The sequence below is a fragment of the Cyrtonyx montezumae genome, unplaced genomic scaffold (assembly GCF_038088225.1).
Source record: "Cyrtonyx montezumae isolate F1298 unplaced genomic scaffold, pur_monq_1.0 scaffold_4, whole genome shotgun sequence".
Lineage (NCBI taxonomy): Eukaryota > Metazoa > Chordata > Aves > Galliformes > Odontophoridae > Cyrtonyx > Cyrtonyx montezumae.
In genome coordinates, this window is record NW_027072045.1 from 7,908,742 (window position 1) to 7,931,314 (window position 22,573).

The window sequence follows — 22,573 nt, forward strand, 5'->3', positions numbered from 1 at the left end:
AAAATACTCTTCAAAAAATGATGAGGGGAAAAAATAATAACATGGCCATGAAAAAGCAGAACATAATTGAAATATACAACAGCAGAGCGTGGAATAATTCATTTAACCCCACTTGAGAGTAAGACTTTCAAAAAAGTCATGCTTTTGATTTTGCCAGTCCTTCTCTGAAGCTAGGATAAGTCATTCTTCCACTTTCCACTATACTCTCACACAGATAAGCACAAGACACTAATTATTCATATTTTTGGTGGAAAGGAGAAGAGCCATACTAGGGGAATTTAATTTTTTATATACATATATATATATATATAAAATAAAATTTAAAATGAACAGCAAGCCAATAGCATCTCTAGATGCCGGTAGAAGCGAAGGCAAGAGTTTCTTCACAGATCTCTACTGCCATACCCCAATTCTAACCTTTTACTAGTCCCAGCCAGGAAGCCTCTTCCAAGTGGAGGGCTGTGCATTATCCCCAATAGTTTTAGTATCGCAGAGGGAAGCGTCCGTTGTTGTTACCAGATTGGGATCCTGAGGCACGCTTTCCAAGTAGTGCTTGTGTGCAATGTGTGGTCGTAGTTCAGCGGGTCACATAAACATTTCTACAAGCTCTACTACTAAGAAAATTTCCACCTACATAGGAACCTACATAGTTATCCCGTGCGGACCAGCCTGGGTACAGCTGCATATGAAGCTGTCGTTCCTTTCTTGCTAGTTCATAGTATTTCGCTTGTTCTTCTCTGGATAACGCATGCCACTGAGGTAAAGAAAAGAGAAAAAAGAAAAAACACAGGTGTTTGGTTTTTTTTTTTTAAGTGTGTTAACAGCAGAGTAGATTATTTATATATAAATATGGCTAAAGATGATTTTCATAAAAAAACTTGATAAAACCAGATGGTCTGGGACACAGAGATTCATATTTTATTTACTCCAGACTACTCAACGGAGTCAAAACTAATCGTTTATGTTCATTCAGCCCCTTCATTTTCCTGATGAGAGAGAATTTAGAAAACTAAACAAAACCAAACAGAGCAGGGGACCCAGAAGCTGAAGCACATCTTGCATGTTAGCTCACACACCTCCCAGTACTCAGACCAAAGTTCTCCTTCCCCACTTACTTTCCTGACCATTTCTAAGACAAAATAAGAAATCCGAGATTTTTCCATGTGCCAGTCAAGGAAATAACATTGAAATAATACTGCTGCTAATTAACTCTCCCCATATATGTGACCCCACCAGCAGAAATGTCTGTAACAAACAAAACAAAACAAAACAACACAAGGACTTTGGTTGAGTTGAATTACATGAACACAGAATACTTCCCTATCGGTATGAAAACCAGAGGAAAACACACTGATTCAGGACACAGCTCCTTTTCTCAGGAAGCAATCTGAATCCTACCAAGGTCGGTCCCTGCTTGTGGTTCTCTCCTGTTACCTACCCTTCGACCGAGGATTTGGTTGATGGCTGCGCTCTCTTTCAATGTGCATTCTGCTACAACTTTTGCTCTCATTTCCTTCATATACAACATAAATGCATTAAGAGGTTTCTTTATGTGTGGCTTCTTTTTCTCTTCTTCTTTTTTGGAGTCCTGATGTTTTCTGAAGGGTAAAGATACAACAGACAAAAACCTCACAGTGAGAACTCTTGTGAATTTATTAAATTAATCCCCTCAATCCCTTAACATTAATCCTCAGAAATTAGTCTCTAGAAAGAGGAACAGAAGGTTCTCTAGAGTCCTTACCCCGGCTGCTGCATTACAACAGTTTTAACAGCATTATAAAAAAAAAAAACCTGTCTCATGTTTATGTAATATCACCAAGTGTGTCCTCAGTCCCTAGAATAACCTCAGAAATACATGGACACACAAGCCCAGAAAACGGGTTCTTAGTTCATGGAGAGGACTTGTGAGCACGATGGTAGAGGAAATAATTATTTCCCGACATCCCTGGGAATTGAAATGCTGTCTCTCTTGTTACACTAATGAAATGAAAGGCAAGAAGCTCCAGACATGCAGGGGGGGAGATACAGAGGACTGCTCTCTTGGTTCAAACCTAAACCTGATACCAGCTCTCTCTGCACCTCTCTGCAAGCTGTTCATGCTCAAATTTATCTCCTCCTGTTGTGTACCTGCTTTTTCATGGCTTCTAAGTAGGCACAGAGTGACAGGAAAACGGTCAAAAAGCTTAGTTTTTAATTAAAAAAAAATCCATTTTCCTGTTAAAATGGGGAGCAATGAATTCCTAATCGTCTATGTCACAGAACCCATCTGAAAGACTGCTAGCATTATTTTCATGTCCTTTGATAGTTAAACATTCAGCTCAAACAGACAAAACAAAAGAGAAAAAGTGATTTAAAAATATTTTTCAGCAAATACATTCCTATAAATCCAAGGGTTTTAAAAGCTACACATGCAAAGGTGATACTTCGTGGGTGATGAATTACAACACGAGGGAAGCAAACACTTACGAGCTGTGGAGTGAGCCGACGTCACTCTGGGAAGATTCTTGTTTGACTGTTGGTGTGACTATGGCCGGATGAGGGATTCCAGTTGTATGTAAACTATGGTGTGGCGGGACCATGTGTGGAGGAAACCTAGAGGAGAGAAAGCTGTGTAAATCGTCAGAATAAAAATGAATGAATGGGGAGGGATGTGTACACACATTAAAAAAAAAAAAAGCATATAACAAGCACATGACAGCTAGACAAAGCATATGAAAGCTGGCAGCATTAATTAGCAATAAATTAAACATAATGACTCTTCTAATGTCATTAAAGCCAAGCTTCCCCTTCATTATCATTACTGACATGAGACATCATGATTTTTAACATCTTTAACAAAAGGCAAATTCAACTGGATGAACTTGGATGAACGTGGAATTTCAGCTACCTGCAAAAAATCCACCAGTCCATTTCTTTACTAAGAAATGATCTGCGGCAACTAAGGAATCAATTTTTGTAGTTCTGAATCATGTTGTGAATTTGGGATGACATCTTTTGTTGCATATTGACAGCAAAATAAAATATTAATGCCAACACAATCTAGATGCATTTTTGATAATCCTTATAGAAGCCTCATTAGGTACATTTTGTTGATGGAGCAAAAGAAAATATTTATTTGTGTCTAATAAATCTCTGAGACACGGTGCTATAACAGAAGGCTGAAAGACTGTAGAATTAAGTCAATTTTGATATGTTAAGGTAACCCAGCAAAGCTTACATTCAATTAAAATGACAGTCTCATCTTTCTAAAGAAAAAAAAGTATTGTCAGCTTTATGGCCAAATACAGGGATAGGTCCCAATCCTGCAACTGGATGCAGAAGGATGTGCAACCCTTCTGCACAAATCTAACTGTTAGAATGGGGCCACAGCACTGACATACCACTGTCATTCATATTTTCTAATTTTTAACTTAAATTAACAAATTTCTCAAAAGTGCTACTAAGTTATTACTCCTCAGTCATCTGAAAAAGATTTTTCAGTGAATAAGGAAAGCACAATACAACTGATCTACTGCCATAGAAAACACCCAGTGAAGTCAATAGGCCTCTAGGGGATGGGATCTAGCCTAAAATTTTGATTTAAATATATCTTCACACAGGAATTTCATAGCCAAACAGATCTGGCAAACTGGAAGTTCTTTTGCTTTGTAAATTCCTACACTTATCTCAGATTTTGACCTGTTTTGGTCCAAATAAAGTACCCAGAGAATATGGAACGTTCAAAGGCATAAATGACTATTTTGTCCATCATTGACATATGATTTTTTCCTATCTACAGAGTTTAAAATGGAGTTGACATACTATGATTAAATAGGCTGCTTACAAGTATCAGAAATTTACTGGTTTTTCTTTATATTTTTTCCTCTCTTAGAAATTCCATTACAGAGCTTAAAATCCAAGAAGCTGCCTAGACATTCTCTATATTCAGAAGATGACACAGGAGTACTTTCATAAACAAGAGGTATTGTCTGCTGTGAGCTCCGTGCATCTTTGTCTACCAGCTGGTAGTACTCAAGATTGCTAGATAGAAGAATTTTATCTTTGAATGCAGCGGTGGGAAGAGCAGGGACTGACAGGGAGAATGCAGAATTGTTCAGACTACACAGAATTGCAGCTCCTACAAACAAAGACGTGGAGAAAAGGAACGAAGGAGGGTGTGATGGCAATGGAAGAGGAGAATGCTAGCAAAATGGTCATTCTTCTTTGTGTTTCTACTTCTGCTCAAGATACATGGACACAAATCTCCAAGTGGATTGTCAAAATGCTTTCACTGCTCCCTGAAAGAAGTAGCTGAGGGAGAAGTGAAAATCTGGGGAAATGTATTGGTACACAGCAGATTAGAACAGAAGGGAAAGGTGAGCCTGCAAAGAGAACAATGGCCAGGTCCCACTTCTGCAAATGGCACTGCCCCACCATTACCGAGACAAAAAATGGGCCTGTATACTTCTTTCTTCTGCTCTCAGTGATAGCACAAAAACAGAGGGGTATGAGAGTGGGCTTGAATAGGGTCAGACTCACCGCTGTGGAAGGACTACCAAGTGTCACAAAAGGCTGAATACAAGTGGAGTTAGTGGGGATAAAAGGTGGTGGTTGTTAAGCTCTGAACAGGACCCAAGGAAGTAGCTGTGATAACTGGTCTTGCTCCCTGAATGTGGATCTGATCAAAAATTAAAACACACTGAAAAATGAACACTGCCTGATGTTGAGTTGTTGTATCATCAGGATCTTCAAAGGAAGGAAATTCAACAAAATAGAGGAGGTTATTCTATCGGTTTATTTTTAATGAAGACTTAAGTATCTCCAGCTAATCAAAAACTGAGGAGGGTGAAGAAAATCTGCTTAAATCGTAACTTTTCCCCAAATTATGGGATAAACGTTTTTCCCACTTGCCATTTAGAAAAAAGCCTGTTGGAAGAGTGACTACCTCTTCCTCTAGGGGAGGAAGAGGAGCAGAGGGGAAGTCTCCTACGCACACAAGTTGTGTGGAACCAAACGGTGAAACCTCTCCTGACTTCTGTCAGGCTGAAACAGCACCCAGTGAACTCTTCACTTCAGAGACGTGGCCACCTTCCTCAGCAGGCAGCTAGAACTCAGCAGAAATTTTGGGGCACCAGTTTTTCCAAAGGTTTTGCATTCGTTACCTGTAACCATTTACGGTTGCACACTAAAAATGCTTCTGTCCTGACACAGCGCTTTCTGTTGGATCTAGACACTCCTTTCAATGTATAAGGCTGTACAAATGTGCTCCAAAACCCAGAGTCAATCACACACAATCTAATGGACTTCAGTGAACAGGGGATGGGACTCAAAGTCAAAGTGCCTACTGATTTCCAAGTAGACCTCCAGTCACACAGCAATAAGAAAGGGGCAAAGCGCTAATTTTTACATTCCTGGCTGCACTCCAACTTCAGTAATTGCATTCAGCAGAAGTGAATTTCCTCTGAAATTTCAATTACAACAGGTATTTTCCACTGCCACCACTTAACTGCTGTGCAGTGTTTGTCTGGCATAATTCTGTTAAATTATTTCCCGATTTCCCCCCACATTAGTTGTTTTCTTCACAGTAGGTCCACTGTTTGCCCATCAGTCAGTTAGCCCTGTGTCGATTTGCATTATGGGCATATTATCGAGGGGTAATGAAGGATCAGAAGACGTTATAAGTATGTTGCATGCATAAGAAGTGGGTGGGATGTTGTTACAAGAGGAGAAAAGAGTTGTAAATAGTTAAAACAACCTGAAGACACTACCTTACTAGCTTAAATCATTTATTAAAATCGCTATTAGTCACCCATTAACCTTTTATAAACTATTCATAAGCACACTAACTAATGAACTGTAATTACTAAGCTTAGGGAATATTCCGGGCTAGGAAGCATTATATGCTCCAAAGGTCTACATCATAACACAGGCAAATAAGGGAATCCCTTTGAAAGAAAGGCTCTGGAAAGCAATGGATAAGGTCTCTGAGAATAGCATGGTGAGGCTGGGGTCTGCCCTCTCATCACAAGCTGAGGTTCTGCCCAGAGGGCAGGTCTGTGGGTAGGCACGAGCAGCCCAGGCAAGCCAGCCCCATTGCTCAGCCACGCCAGTGACTAAGGGCAAGGGCTGTCCCATTGCCCAGCACAGGTGCTCCAGCTGATATGGCAGGCGTGAGGAAACATGTAGGAGAGCACGGTCTGCCCAGAGGGTGTTCCCATCTAGGGGAAACCAGGAGAGAAGTTTCTGGGCTGAAACAAAGGATAAACATCTTAAATCTATTCATCAGCCTGTGCGTGTGCCTGAGCATCTGTGTGCGTACGGGCACATGTCAAGAGACAAAAAGAAAGGCTGTGTGCATACACACACCCCTCACCTTTGCCTAAGACATTCCCCCGTATTTTTTTCACTAGACAAGTATTCCATGAATTGCAATAAACACCCTAAAAATTCTAAGCAGCTCATTATACACCACCGTCTCCTTTTATGGCTCCAAGCCAGAATATAATGATGAGTCTTAACTTGTTAAGGACAACTAATTTTTTGTTCCTGGCTGTCTCAGGGGCTTCTCTCTTACTCACTCTCACTTTACTTCACTGTTGACATGTTTCTGTTAACTGGATGTCATCTGCCTGCCTTGATTTTATGCACAAGCAGTGGGATGCATTTTTCTGTGCAACAATTCTGCTTTGAGTTGCATTAGATTTGTCATTATTCTCTCATTTTCCCCTTGCACTTGTAACATTTCATCTATTCCTGCCTTATTTTTTGAGCCACGGTGCACCCACATTATGGTTTATACATGATCTTGCTCCCTTTGAAGCCGGCAGATTTCAGAGCCAGCCCTCGTCAGGAGAAGTGCCTGCTACCAATTTAGCAGGCTGAGGGCCCCGAGCTCCAACAACTCAATCTAAAGGGGGTCACAGGGTGGCACAAGCGAGTGTCAGCAAGTGCTGTTTAATTGCCAATCTAGGCTTCTCCATGGTGTTTAAAGTATAATGACCCATCACTTAATTCTGAGAAGTCCTGGCCCTGCTGCTGAATGGAATGAATATCAAAGGATGTGCTAGAACAGGGCAAGGAGCCTACATTTCCTATAACTGCCATAAGTATAATAGACCTCTACTTCTGTCGTCCCATTACCACAATAATGTATTTAATTTGCTGTGTACTCTTTTTAACTAGATACCTTTCATAAAGCCTATCTTGGGAATATAGCCTGCCCCCTCCCACAGCTCCCCCCTCCCCCAAATGACTAGCCTCTCTAATAATAATTAAACTAAATCAAGCTCTCCTTTGCCTCACACCATGCCTGCAAGTCTTTTATAGATATTAAAAAAGACTAAACAGAGGAAAGGAATTATTGTTTAAATTTGCAGCTCTCTTTCCAACACAGGATTCCCCCCCCCCCCCCACTGGGTCTATTAATTTTAATTTTTATTTTTAAGTTGTTTTTTCTAGTTGCCTTTCTGCTTTCTTGCTGGAGCAATGTCAAGCAAATTTGAATTTTTGCATTTACCTATCTAAAGCACACAGCACAGTATTTCCCCCTTCATTCACTCAGAGCTCTACTTACAGGTTTCCTTTGCTTAAGGAGGTGTGCTTTTCTCCCCGATCCCCTAATCTTTTACTCCTGAAATCCTCTATATGCCAACCTTCACATATTAGACTGCAGAGATGGAGAAGAAGGGACAGAGAAGGGAAGGGACACGGAACCTTGCTATGTAATGCATGCTAATTTAATTATGTGCCATCATCAAAATGGATTAGCTGTTTCAGCCCATCAGGAAAGTCTAAACCTCCACCGATTTAATTAACCAGACTGAAAATCAGATGAACAGAAAATAAAACTATCATTAGGAGCAATTAGTGATTACTTAAACATAGTGCTGCCAACCAGTTTGTAAATAAAACTAGCAGCCCCTGGAAAATTAGATGGAATTAATTGGAGGTAGGGAGGGGGAGAAACATACTTCTAAAGATTTAGAGGGTCAGGCAGGCCCTTTTATGTTGACTGTCAGTGTTTGGAGATTTGGTAGGGAAAATAGCACAATAACCTTCATCCTAACCCTGTTTGCAGAGCAGCCCAAACCTCCCCAGTCTCCCATCTCACACACAGGATGCTGCTCTAGGTGATAGCCACTGAGAAAGCAAAAGGTGTCATGACTTCTCCTCCTTGCTTTTTAAACATCACTTTTTCTCATCTTTTTCATTTGGTTGGCTTTTAAAGATGACTTTCTGCTCCTCCATCTCTCTCTCAAACACAAATTCTTAAAGCCCAATGAGAGCACTAACACATACTATTCTCATGAAATTTGAAGTTGCTGCTCAGGTTCTCCTCCTCCATCCTTCCAAAAAACAAATGTTTAACTGATGTGCTTTCAGCAATATGTTTCCTAGATGAAACGCTCTCCTCTAGAGAAGGTGGCAGGAGGAGTTACGCCTGCTCTCAACTCAGGACCTCAGTATTTGAACTCACCTTGACATGGAAGCATTGACAGTCAGAGCTGTTGGGTAAGGGTGGCGGAAACCCCCTGTCGTGATTGGGTACACTGGCTGACCTTGCCTGGCAAAAAGAAGGGAAAGAGAGAATGAGAGAAAGAAAAAGGGGTTGGGTGTTTTTTTTTTTTCCTTAAAAAAAAAACATAACAACAACAAAAAACTTCTCTCTGCACAGTAAGCTTTATTCTCATTTGATCAGAACAAAAATCTTGGGGATTGTACAGCAAGGATCAAAGGAAAGAAACACAGAACAATTTGAATGCCATAAATCTGATAGGAATGGCTAATTAAATTTTATAACCTCTGCTTATGTCAATAGAGACCCTCTCCCCAAGCTGAAACTAGGTGTTTTGTTGTAATAATTAAAGGCGAAGTCTCGCTTGCTTTAATGGAGCCATCACACTAATTGAGGGCTACACATCCAAAGGAAAACAATAATGAATGTAAATTTATACCAAAATAAAGTACAGTGAATCAAAGGACTTCAGTTGCGCTTTGGGCCTCTTTCGGTATTTAGATCTCGGTGAGAAAACATTAAATTAACAGAGCTTAATTTGTAGCCTTTTGTCAGATTAACAAGTGTTGACAAGAGTTACCGGGGGAGAGTCCCCAAGAAGTATTGTGGGTAACCAATAGACAATCACACCTCATTACAATAATTAAAAAATACAGCAACATGCAAAACAGCATCCTCATGAAAGACACACAACTTCTTCTGACTGAGATTTGTCTATGTTGGCTAGATCTTTTCATCCGTCCTTCAACTATGTCATCTGAATGGGCAGGCTGTGTTCTGGGGGCTACTATGCTAGAGACATCCATGCCAGTTGAGGATAGATGGTTTGGGAATTTGGTGGTGAACCACGAGTGGTAATGAAAAGGAAAATAAAAACCTTGGGTTACTTCTCCAAAATTGGCCATAATATTCTCCTAGAGCAAGAGTGAATGTGATGGTATCATCCCTCAACAAAAGCCATTTGGCTGAGAGCTGTGGGTAGACAAATACACCATGGGTGTTGGCTTTTTATAAACCTGTGGTGATGACCTAATCTTCCTGTGACAAAGATGACCACTATCACCCGCCTGATGAAATTGGCCACGTGTGGCAACACTTATGTGGGTTTGACACCACAACATGAGGACAAACCTGTGTCTGCACACGTAAAACTCTCTGAGACAAGGGTGTGCAATAAGGCACAGGTCAACAACAATGAGAAATCTCTTCCTACTCTCTGTCATCTCCAAAATTACCAACTTTGCATTTACTGAGTATACTGAAGGCTGAGGCTTCTGCTTTGCAAACTTGAGCTAAGCAGTTGCAACAGAGCTCTGAGCCTGGCTTTACTTCAGCCGCAAGCGCAAAAGAAGAAAAAGAAGAAGCTGACATGGGTTCAAGGTGTGCTACACAAATAGTAAATCCCCACAAATGAGGTGAAATTTATGATTTCAGAGGGTGACACTCTGGGCTTTTGTTCTGCTCATGCTGTACTTTTCTGGAGAAATTCAGCCTTCTGCAGAGATCTGGCGGATGTGCTTCCCCTTCAGTGAGGGAGGGCCTCTAACCATGCAAGTGGCATTACCATCACATGACAAAGGAAGAATTGCAGAGAGGCCACAACTGTTCTGCTGAGAGCAGAGCTCTAGAAAGCCAAGTAACAGTGCCCCCAGAGGCCCAGCTGCATGTGCAGCCTCCACTCATCCCAACTCTCCCATGGGCATGAATTCTATTGCCTTAGAGAAGGCAAACTCACAGGGAGGTATGTGCTAAAGCACAGAAGGTGAAACAACCCCAAGCAGGAACGAACAATTTCTAGCTTTGAGCATGTAATTTCCATAAGAAATATGATCTCTGTGATACTGATGAGGCTAGTTATGTGAGAAAATAATGTAATAATCTTGATCTATAATACAGAGAACCATTGTATGCAGCAACACAAGCGCATTTTATGATTAGAAACAAATATACTGTACACAAGGCCTAGGAAGTGTTTAAATGCATCACAAACCCATAACAAATAAAATAAAATAAAGAAATAAAAGACTCAGTTATTGAAAAGAGCCTTATACTCATCACAACTGCACAAGTGGAATATAAAGACTTGAGAAAACAAAACAAACACACAAGCAAACAAACAAACACTCCAACACACATCAAAAGTAGCAAAAAACCCAACAACTATTTTTCATGGCTTTTTTTTTTTTTTTTAGCCAGTTTTAAAGTAAACTAATTCCTCTTTCTTGTCTGCAAGAAAATTCCATTACTTAGATGCCAACTGTCCAGCCCTGTCTTGGCCAGGAATGCTGTTCACCAGTCGATGTAAAGCTCTACTGTTTCGTAAGAAAAACTAAAGGGGCTTTAAGAGGGAAGGCCAAAGAAATTTAACCTTTCACATTTATAATGAGGATAGCCCTGTTAAAAAAATTTAAGAAGTCCATTAGGTCCACTGTGAGCTCCCAGAAAACCAAACATGAGGGTGTACTAAACAAACAAATGCGGTGCAGTGTAAGGGTACTAACAAGAAAAGAACATTTCTGCAGAACAGCTTAAAAATGCATGCTTCACAAGCCATCAGTCGGCAGAGACAACATGCAAAGCTGCGCTCAGCTGCCCGTGTTTGTTTAAGACCACATGACTTGGTGCAAGTTTTAATTAATTTTTATGAGATGGGTAAATTGATAATCACTCAATAAAGTGGCAGTTGGCAAACAGGCTTATCTCAGCACACAGGCGCGCACACACAGTTTTCAACATGAATTTTACACATCAAAAAGAAAATGGAAATTAAAAAAATGGAACTCCTTACTGTGGTACTAACCATCCTAGCGGATGGGGGATTTGTCCTACAGTGCCTGGTGATAGGGGATAATAAGGAGATATGTCTGGAGGATGTGGAGGTCTTGGAATTCCTGTGAAAAAGGAACGTAAAGTGGGGTTAGTGCTGAGACACTGGAATAAGTAAATATAAGGCAAAATTATACGTTTCTACATTGCTTTCAGTTTCTTATTCACTACAATACTCGTGACTTTGCTTTGAGTTTGTAAAGTTTGCTTCATAGACTTATAAATGGCCTCTTTGCATGTTGTTAAATGAGTTTCAACCAGAAAAACTGATGCAGTTCTCTCTGCTGTCTCCTCAAAGACAATTATTTTGTTATTAAAGCTACGAATGTAGGAGTCTCAGCTACTGTTCTGGTGAGATGCTGTATTAGGTGCTGCTGTCTTCAACAGTCAACAGAAAAAAAAAATCATATTAGTGCTTTTTCATTCTCAAACTCTCCAGAAGGGCATAGGTTCTACCCATACTTCAATGCATACTCAATTGCATGGCAATATTCCAAAGCAACCTCCAAAAAGAGCTACAAAGCTGTTATAATTGCATCGCTTTTGAGGCACGTGAGAGACACTTGGTTTTGCATTCTTAACCTTCCCCCAAAAAAGAGTAGAAAAATAAAAGAGATGAGAGAGCCTGGAAATGCTTGGTAAAATGGGGGGGGGGGCAGAGGCTGGAGGCATGGCAGGAAGGACAAGGAGCCCATCAGTCCTCTCTGAAACCAGTGCAGCTCTCACTTGGAGCAGAAACCAGCTCCAAGTGGAAGCTCAGACCTTAGGATCCTTGCCTTGGAAACAAGTAGGAATGACTCGGGGGGGGGGAGTAAAGGCTACAGGACTGAGTCTTTCAAGTAACGAATCAGAGCACAATTACATAGCTACAGCAAAATTAAAACAGAGGATGTTAAAAGGGGTACCACAATAATGGCTAAAAACTATTTTTTTAAGTCACTTGGGAAGCTTTTAATCTCTAAATTAAATCTCCTTGTGTGACATTTTCATGCAGACACTGCTTTTTCTCCATTACAAAAACCAAACAGATTAACTGGGCTTTAACCATCCGGTGAGCTATTTGCACACTTGAAAGAATGTTCACTGAGGAAAAGCAAACAGTCTACAGACGTTAATCATATGTTTTACGATAACCATTTAAAAGCTATTCCCTGTACTACCATAATTTAAATGAGAGGTTGACTACGCTATTCACTTGCAATACCCAAAGATGGCAAGATGGATTCCTTTTAAGCCACATGAAGTTAGTATTAAGGACAATTAAAAGGGGCCCCCACTGAAGTGTATGGAGTGAAAAACAGCTAATGCACTGCCTCGTTCAAGGGCTGGAGCTTAAATAAATTATCTGCATATGTTAGGGCAACACAGAGCAATTCTTTTGACAAACTCTGAACGTAGATTCAGTTTCAGATGCTCTTTCCAATTAACTAGCTGGCACTTGGATTAACAGAAACAAAACCACTGTCACTAGGAACTCAGCGCAGCCTGAAGAAAGAAGATTGACACTGTTTGACTTCTCTGGGCCCTCGGGTTAAATAGGGACTCTTTAAAAGTTAGAATAACATGTAAATTCTATTCTTTAACACCAAAAAATCTAGTCAGGGTTTTACACATTGCTCTATATTCACGAAGACTGCCCTTCAGGCTGAACTGAGAGTTGGGTAGACTTACATTGGGGAAAAGAGTTGCAAGAAGATAGCACAAGTTAAGTAGTTAGAGCGGATGAAAATTCAACATTATAGGAGAAAAATGGCTGAACTCCTGACACAGAAACAATGGGATTTGGGGAATTAAAAGAGATTCATTTTGAAAATGGTCATGACCCACCACCTTTAAAATTCCAGCTGCAATTTTGTAAGTGCAGATCACAGAACGTACATGTTTAACTCTCTGGGTCATGCATGCAAACCAAGCAGTTAGCAGATCCGACTACTAGATGGGGTACCATGCTTGCACAGAAACACACTTGCAAACGACCCCACACATGCAAGTCTGGTGTCACTTTGCAGAAGCTTCATGAAAATTCCCCCAGTAGGCTTCCTTCTGAAGCCTAATTAGCTTAAAAAGAGACTATTTCGTCCAGGTTCTTGCATGTGTTTGACGTTCTGCACGCCTCCTTTGGTGCTCCAGCATGGGAAATCCTTCCTCATAATACGAAGAATGGAGAGATCCACCCGCACTCTCTCAAAACCCAAAACTATTTCCCACCTACCTGTTTTTGGATCTACGTCGGCTGGTAAGTGTGGAGGAGGGTTTCCTGGTGTGAAGTGCTCATTGCTGTACGTGATAAGCGGCGTAAGAGGGTGTACATGGTGCGGGTGCTGCACAACTGGCACTTTGTTAGACTGTCAAGAGAAAAAGGTTGATGGCGTTAGAGGAAGGCTGCACACCCCCCACTGCAGCATGAGCCACAACACGTAGCAAACAGAGCACCCAGGATTCCCGCGAGTTCCATGCTCTTCCAGATCCCTTCTTGGTGCCAACCTCGCAATTTTCCCACCCTCTTGCTTAAAATCTGCTCACACACTTTCCCTGCTCTTGAGTTTCTTTCATCTTTCTGACCTGTCGTGCTCCTGTATGGAGCAACAGCAATTCTTTAAAATTTGTCCTTTCTATTTTATAATCTTGTGCTTCACCTCGAAGATGCAGGCAGACTCCTCAGCAAGGGGCTGACAGAGTTCCCCATTTAATTAGCAAGAGACCCAAATGCTCACTGACCTGTAGGTCTTTTCCTTTCCCCTTCCTGTCCTCACTTTCAGTTCTGCATTTTACTGCTCATTGCAAATACTCCAGATAAAAAGCTTTTGTAGTGCTAGAGTATTCCCTTCATCAGCAAGCGTTAATCTGACAAGCAATCACCTGCATATTTTACATATATATATTTTAGAGGAGCTGATTAATTATCAATTCATCAGAGAGTGCCAATAAATGGAATCTGGATACTGATGAATTAGTCTACTATAATATTCATCTACATAAACAATGGCAAAAACACAGATAAAGCCATTGAAATTAAAACTCCTGTGGGGGGGAAGAATCACATAGACATCAGGAGGTTTTTCTTGTCACATTCCAAGCTCTGGGGGAGGGTGGGGGGAAATATCTTTTTCTTCACAACAATTATAAAAAAGAACGAGTGAATGAATGAAATAAAAAGACAGGCTGAACTGTAACTTACCCTTACAAGATCACAAAGAAAAAATTAAGCTGAAACAAGCGAACTGCTGGACCATTTACTGCGAGTAATCCAATTGCAAAAAACCCTATTCCCCATAGAGGATTTTCACTAAAATCCTACAACAGGGACATTTAACCAGATTAGGTACCAGCAAAGATAAAGAGGCTGGTATTAGATGATGAATGGATTAGAGTCAGGTTTCATTTTAGAATGTGTCTTCATTTCCTTTTATTACTTTAAGTAAGGAACAACTTGCATTAACATCAAGTAAAAGGAATCGCATTAAAACAGAGCAGTGAGAAGCAGGGCAGCCCCGACAGAGCCGCTGCCATCCGGGGCCCACTGCTGCCAGCCCAGCACCCCAGTGCTGGGGCCCATGCAGCAAGAGCTGACTCTGCTCCGACCCTCCTAGCTTCTCCAATAAACAATTCAGTTATTTGAGAAACAACGATGGGGTTTACTTTTTTGCAGCCCTTACAGGGGATGGTTCAGCTCTGTGGCACAGAAGAGCTCACGCGAGTCATGGTACACTGGGCCCAGTGGGTCCTGTGTTGTGTCTGAGGGTCACAGGCAGCTCGTGGCTGTGCAGAGCCATCCCCATCACCAGAGAAGCCATGGCAACTTAGTCCCTTCTTTCAGAGGTGCTCTGACCAAAAATCTGTTCTTTTCCAAGTGAACCAACCCTCAACGCTCTGGAAGTACTGAAGAATTGAGCAAGGCTTCACATTAACAGTATAGTGTTGTACATGGCCAAATGGCTGGCTGAAATTTGGTTTGCAGAAAGCGATGTTCCCGAAGAGAGGGATTTCTACTGGCCACAGACTGTTCTTCGGTGGCCAAAGCATGGCTGTTGGCTGCTGGAGTTCTCTGTTCTCCAACTGTATCTGCACATCACTGCTAAAAACTTCATCCAGCTCTTGTTGGGCATTAAAGCAGCGCAGTGCTCTGTCTTCCACAGAAAGCTGGTACTCATAGAGACTGGAACTGGTTAGTTAAAAACACAAGTAAGGGACAGAAGAACCCCCCAAGGAGGGTTAGACTTAAGCCAAGAAACAAGAAACAATGTTTGAGGAGAGCAATGGACTTGCACACCTATATATATACCGTAGGGGGTTACACATATACTGTGGGAAACCACTTCCCTATGCTTCGATATTCCAAGAGGTCTGCAATTTCTTGCCAAAACGGCATGGGTTTTACACCATTCTGTGTTTTACTTAACCCTCTTCACAGAAAAAAAAAATGAAAAGGAGAAAAACAATAACAAAAAAAATGAACAGCCTAGAGTTGTCTGCAAAGTTTCCCCTAGGTAAGTCACTTTTCTTGGACGGCTGCCCTGAAGTCAGACGATTCATATCAAGGCATTAGGTATAAGGGCAGGATACTTCTTTGCAGCTCTGATGATGTTGGGGAAAAGGTGTGGGAAGACGGTACTAAGGAAAAATGGGAAATTACCATCTCAAAAATCAGTCAGCAGCTGTACTGCCGCCCTCGACTTGGATTGTGCTCTGTTCTGCAGAGTTCACTACACACTGGGAAAAGTGACCTTCATTCTGCTCAGAATAGCACAAGCAACTTGCAAGCTAAGCTAATTATGCATAGTATGCTAAACAAGTTGCTCTTTAAAAGCAGAACTCCCGAAGTTAACTCAGCTTCCTTGGAAAAGTGGAAAAGAAAGGAGTAGCTGGGAAAGAGCAGGATTAATCCTGCATATGCATCTTCCTTTGTAGTCAGTGAGAGCTCGGACAGAGTAACAAGTGTGGTCCTAACCCCATCCACTGGCAATGAAAGGTAAACCAGGGAAGAGTCAATAGGAGACACCTATTAGGTGACCTCAGCTGCCCACACCCCTGCAAAAAGGCCCTTCTCCAAAACACATTTGTGAGTACTTCAGGAAGGGCAGTTTTAAGCTAAAAGCCATTGCGAGATGCTGGAATTTCTCTGGCAACTTGAAGAATTCCATTTATGGCCATGTCAGAAAGGGAAAGTGGAGCTGCACAGGCACACACAGATTAGCATCAGTGCATGGGATAACAGGACAAGAGTAAGTGGAGATTTCTGGAGAGAAATCTCAGCGTCTACAAAGCACCAAGTCATCTTCTGGTAAATCACTTGTCTGCACTGAAAGCTGGGGTCTCATGTGCTGTGTTAGAGGGCACGGTAAAGAATTGCTAAAAAACAACAGAAGTTTGCTTTTCTTGATAACCCCTGCCTGAAGCAAACCAGAGGAAATTGTCCCCATAGGGACCCAACTGCTAAATCTCTATATATGAATTTGAAGTGCTTCTGGGAGTGCTTAAACACAGATGATTTTATACAACAATTGAGTTCTGGAATGGAAAGGGGGAAAAAAAAAAAGGTAACAAATTCAACAAATTTTGGACTGAGATATGTTACAGAGGGATTCTGAGAGCCATTTAGCCTAAGTTTTGATAGGAGCGTTTAGGGGGAAAAAAAAGCCCTGAACTTCAGATTTAAACTGCAGGGGATTGTGTGTGTAAATTGCTGCGTATTAGTCTTTGTTGCATGGTAAGGACATTTCATTAACAGGATGAAAGATGCTTCTATGTATATACAGCCCAATTTAATACACCCCACTGATGAATACTCCCCATTTATTGAAGAAGTTAATACATGCTGTATAAATCAATAGTTCCTAAGTCTCTGAAAGCAACATAAGACTTCAACAAGATGAAACATTGCATTGTTGGCACACAAAGAGAAAACCACCTTTAAATAGGAAGAGTTTGTAACTGCAGTTTTTGTTTGCAAATTTGTAGCTTGTTTGACTTCAGTAATAAAGCACGGTATTAACTCAAGGGAAGAACATGCCAAGGTTGCCAGAAGCTCTGTCTTCATGGGGGTAAGGTGGCATTACTAAAATCTGCAAAAAGCATCCTGTATCCAAGCAAAGCACCACACCACCACAGCAGCATGGTGGCTACACCCTACAGTACTGCTTCTCTTCATCTGTCCCCACAGTTCAGGGCAGGAGGGAGGATCCTGCCCTGGAGGACAGCGGGGTCACGGGCCACCACCAAACCGTGCCCCAAGACCCTGCACCCTGCACACTGGGCAGGGGGTGGGCAGCCTCCCATGAGCGTCCCCTTCAAGTGGGACTCTGGCCAGGGGAGATGGATGAGCACTAGTGCCCCAGGCCCCCTCCCTTTCCCCACCATGCAGGACCCCGAGCTTGCCATTCACCTTCAAACCTATTAATCACCATCCACCAAAAACAAATGGAGCTAGAGCTCCGCCTGTCTTTTTCTTTGCTACATCCTCCTCTTCCCCCCCCCTCCCTCCCCCCCCAGCTTTCCCTTTCCGCTGGAGATGGGCCCTGAAAGTGCCTTTATGAGCCTAATACAATAAAACAAAAGCAGCACAGAAGAGGGTTTGTCAGCCTTTCCCCCTCCTCCGGGGTGGATGCAGAAGGTCGGAGGTGGTCGTGAATTAGCGGAGCTGTTCCCTGGGCTAGGCAAAGGGTCCCATTCAGTACCAGCTCACATTAAAAATAGGTTTATAACTTGTCTCCCTGCATTTTCCAGATGGTGCTATTGCAGTTTTCCTATGGGCAGGGAAATGTTAACAGATGTTCCTGAGCTGCTCTTGCACTTCAGCACCAAAGATGCTTGCAGGAGACTGTCTTTTTTTCCCCTTAGGTTGGCTCCTTGCTAGATCTGCCTTGGAGTGAACTTTTCTCCCCCCCCGTATCAGAAACCGTAGCAGCAAGAAGATATTGTTCCAAATAAAATATTCTTCCATTTCTTGCCAGGGTGGCCAGCACCCAAGGCAGAGCACCCACACCAGCAGCAGCACCCTGCCACAACCCAGCAGACCTCAGTGCGACCATTTGGGGCCACAGAAAGGCCAGAACCATCCAAACCCACCACTGGATGGGAAGAGATGGGCACTGAGTCACAAACACAAAAATCTGATGCCAGTGAGGGAGCATTCCCTGAAAAAATAAAGATTTGATTTCACCCTGCTCTGTTTATTTTGTAAGGATGTTTTCACACCTGACTAAGCATTTTATCCTGAAAACTACTTCCCTTTGCCCCATTATGGCTGATACAGTGGCCTGAGCCCTTTCACAGTTTAATGTAGCTGATTTCTGCCTAAGGTCCTGCCCTAAGCTAACTGCCTATTGTAATGGAAGACAAGGCCCCCATTGATAATCCCAACTCACCCTCCTAAGAAAGGCTCATTTTCTTCTTTCACACAAATGATGACAGGAGCACTGACAACCCTGTGCTGGGACAATACCCCCCCCCCCCCCCCCCCCCCCGCCCCCAAAGACAGTAGCTGACGAAAAAACACCTCCCAGCCCTCCCCTTCAGAAAAAAAAAAAAGAAGTGGGGAGCAGCGTTTGATACCTTTGTGCTGCCCCCTTTTCTTCCCGGGCACAGCATCATCCTACCTGCTCCAAAAGAGCCGTCAGCTTCCCCCAGAGCTGCTCTCTTGGCGATCCCAAGCGTGCATCCAGCAGTTCCGTTCAGGAACGCGGCGTTTGCATTTTCCCTCAGCTCTCCCTACGTGCCCCCACACAGCGAGGCACCGAGCCCCCGCGCCAGCCACTCCTTCCCAGCCCGGAGAGGATGCTCGGAGGGGAATGGAGGAAGCCTTGGAGATGTTCAGGAAATTTCCACTTAATTTTGCCAAAAGGCAATTATGTGAAATGATCTGGTGACAATTAGCATATGCCAAATCCTCTAGCGTAAAAAAAAAAAAAGAACAGGGGTTTAGCTATCTAATTACCGCCTGGTAGTTCCCAAGCAGGAGAATTAAAAACATTAGCAGTAAAACACTGTTATTAAGTGCACTCACAGTTTTCTTGCAAAGCCTGTGTGGGCTGTATTCTCACTGCTACTCTATTCTGGTGATGGTTTTTTGTGGTTTTTTTTTCTCCTTTTTAGTGTTTTTTTTTTAATTATTATTCTTAAGAAACAAACAAACGAATAACTCAGGGTTTCAGTGTAAGCGTAATGCTGCACCCTTGGACTACATGGTGTTATGGGGACAGCAGGTCAGCCTCAGACAGGCACCTGTTTAGACACAGCTGTATGTTCTGACATCCCCCAGTATCACTTTTAATTACATTCATGTCCGATTTTATCCACTCATTCCCTCAGTGCTTTACGAAGGGAATGCTGCATCCATCCTGGCTCTGGGTGTGTGCTCACGCTCGGCCGACGGAGTTTCCCCAGCTGTACCCCATGCATGGAGGCAGCATCCCAGCAGCTCAGCACTGCAGCTAATGGGATCAACAGGTGAACAGCTCCGTGAGGATGGGCAGCGCTGGGACTTCGCAGTTCAGGCACTGAGGTGCACAGGGTGAGTTCTTCCACTGTGCAAGGAGATCCAGCGCTCCTTTTCCCCATCGGACAAACATCCCATGCTTTCTCTGTAATTAACTATAGTTAATTACGAGGCAGATGTTATCTCTTCTCTAGCTAGTAAGCCTTCCTTCACGTATAACAAGGCGAAGAGCAAAGTGGAGGCATACACCTGATTAAAACTGAAAAACACTCTCTCCCGAAGCAGTACCAGTAAAATGTGTCAACAGAAACACGGAGCAAAGCGACTGATGAAAGCTGAACAGGTCCTCAGGTGATGGTCCTGAACAGCACCGGGAGAGAGATGCTGAGCAACAGCGCACACACCGAGATTCAGAAAAGAATGAAGAAAGAAAAAGGAATTTAAGCAAAACACTGATAGCACAATTGCCCTCAGAGACCTCATTTTTAATGTGCTTTGTATGGATACCTATTAATGCAGTTTTACTTGCTACCTAGCAGTCTGTAAAATGCCACATTATGAACAGCTTTGCTTCTTGCATTTAAATCACAAATTTCAGCACCACGCAGCCACGCACCGCCGAAGAAAGAGTCCACTGATTTCGTTAGGGTATCTCTGATTTCTGTCTGCAGCAAGAACTTGACTGTGAGGCTGTTAAAAAACTGCAAGAAATGAAGAAAAATTGCCGTGCATCCCCATCCCCACCAGCACCGGGCTATTTCAGCAACAGCAGCATTATTAAAAACTAACACGCACATACATGCCTCGAGATAGGATGCCAAGTTTTCAGTGCAGCCTTTAAAAATGCAGTGTTCACAAACTGTAGCAGGAGGTGCTCAATACCGCGACAGAACGCATGTAGTAAATGAATATCAAATACTTTACGAAATAACAAACCTCTAAAAATGTTTTCATTTTTAAACGTGCTAAAAACATCACTCATCCACCACAAAACAACCGAGCAGCTAAATTAATAGTCCAGATCAATTGTTTCTTGAATAAAATCAAAGATTCTTTAAAAACATGATGCTTAACGTGCATCAGAATTGAAACACTTTGCCTGCATTTTGCAAGGGAAGAGGCAGGTGCACACAGTGCCCCAAGGCCTTCTGCCCTAAGTCCCAGCGAAAAGAATTCCTGTAAAGGAAGAGAGATGCTTACGGGGTCTCATCCCCACTCATATAAGGCTGCGCCCGCAGCAGCACACAGGGAGAAAGAAACATCTCAATAAATGTCAGTTCAGATTTTGGTTGTTATAAATCTCCACAGCATTTTATAACCTCTACACTTTTATACATGAAAAGGCAAATAAATCAGACAAGCTTGCCAGGAAAGGCAGCACCGAAATGCTCCCGGATCGAGGGACCCCATAAGCAAGCCTGGCAGAGCTGGAAAAGCCAACAGCAGAAAGCTGAAGGCTCCCACAGAACCACCAGTTTGAGCGAGATGCTCTCGGAGATGCTCCAACCCATCCCTGCGCTCAGCGTGTCATTACGGGCAGAGGACAGCACTGGCTGTCGGGTTGGGTTACTTCCTGTAATTAGTACGGGAAAAAAAAGTCTGTCGGACGCCTGGTAACGAACACAGAAGCGCTGCGTCGGGACTCACACCAACTTGTATTTATCAAAATTCACTGTCACATTCTTTGTCGCTGAGTGAAATCATCTCTATGCAGCGTCCCTGGAATTTTCATCTTTCACGTTACAGCTGAGCTTCACGAAGAGTTCAGAAAATGGAGCGGGGTCTCAGCCAAGCACAGGATCAAACCACTCAGTTAAAAATTACTATACACAATTTTCATTAGTTTCCCCCAAAGAAACAAAAATAATCTCGTTTTGTGCATGCCAGGAACGAAACCACATTTGTTCCAAAGACCCTTCGCTGTACCACACGTGCCCTGCCACAAAACCAACTTTTTCTCCTAAAACAACAATTTTACCTTCATGATTTCAGAGTTAAGGAAATATCGCACTGAACTGAGGAAAGCTTTGAAGTGGCCCCCTCCGCCCCAAAGGAGAAAGAGAAAAGAAAGGGAGTGATGTCATGTTCCCCGCGTGGCTGTATCACCGCGTGTGGAACACACAGATGATACACGCGCTCCCTTCGCCCTCGCTGTTAACCATTGTTCCCCATCTATAAATCAGAACCCGAAACCTGACGCACACGGGGCTCTGAGCCCCCCCCTCCGCACACACCCTGATCCCACCCTGCAAGCGCGGGAGGATTTCTTCCCCTTGTCCAAAAACCCAAAGCCAAGAAGAAAAAAAGAAAAAAAAATCGGGCGGAGGAAGGAGAAAAGAGGAGGAGTGCAACAACTCTGCCCCGCTGCACCATTGTGCAGAGACAAAACCCCACTCGCTTCCCGCGACCGCTGGAAAATTAAAGCGCCATCGAAAAGTCACGCTTCCCCCTCCTAAAAATGGTGATTACCATAAAATAAATAAATAAAAACAGCACGGCTAACAAAGGTCGCAGCCAGGGATGCTCGCTTGGTTCTCCCCCACTTTTTTCTTTTCTTTTTTTTTCCTTTTCTTTTTTTCTTTTTTTTTTTTTTTATTCCACACACGACGAAAGAGAGAGAGTGGGGGGGGGGGGGGGGGGGGGGAGAGAGGGAGCGGAGTCACATAAGAAGTTCAATGGTCAAGACGGAAAGCGCGCACACAGCAAGTGCTACTCACCCAGCAATTCAAATTGAGATGCCAGCAGCCCAACTGCTGGAAGAGAGAGAGCCCAGAGGCAAGCGCTCCTCCTTTCCCACTCAAATCTTCCATTCCCACTAA

The 22,573-nt window shown here is 42.8% G+C and overlaps 1 protein-coding gene across 16 annotated transcripts in view; it reads right to left on the bottom strand.

The window, feature by feature from the left end:
- TCF7L2 (transcription factor 7 like 2) overlaps positions 1-22,573 on the bottom strand; it is a 168,977-nt gene that overhangs the window by 12,625 nt on the left and 133,779 nt on the right. For 7 of the 16 annotated variants that reach the window (XM_065746630.1, XM_065746631.1, XM_065746626.1 and 4 more), the window contains exons 5-10: positions 13,533-13,665; positions 11,283-11,385; positions 8,456-8,542; positions 2,467-2,607; positions 1,439-1,598; positions 647-754 (exon numbers count right to left, since the gene is read on the bottom strand). In XM_065746630.1, coding sequence (XP_065602702.1) covers positions 647-754; positions 1,439-1,598; positions 2,467-2,607; positions 8,456-8,542; positions 11,283-11,385; positions 13,533-13,665 — 732 coding nt within the window. The remainder of the gene's footprint in view (positions 1-646; positions 755-1,438; positions 1,599-2,466; positions 2,608-8,455; positions 8,543-11,282; positions 11,386-13,532; positions 13,666-22,573) is intronic. The other 9 variants (XM_065746632.1, XM_065746633.1, XM_065746628.1 and 6 more) reach the window with 3 other exon arrangements.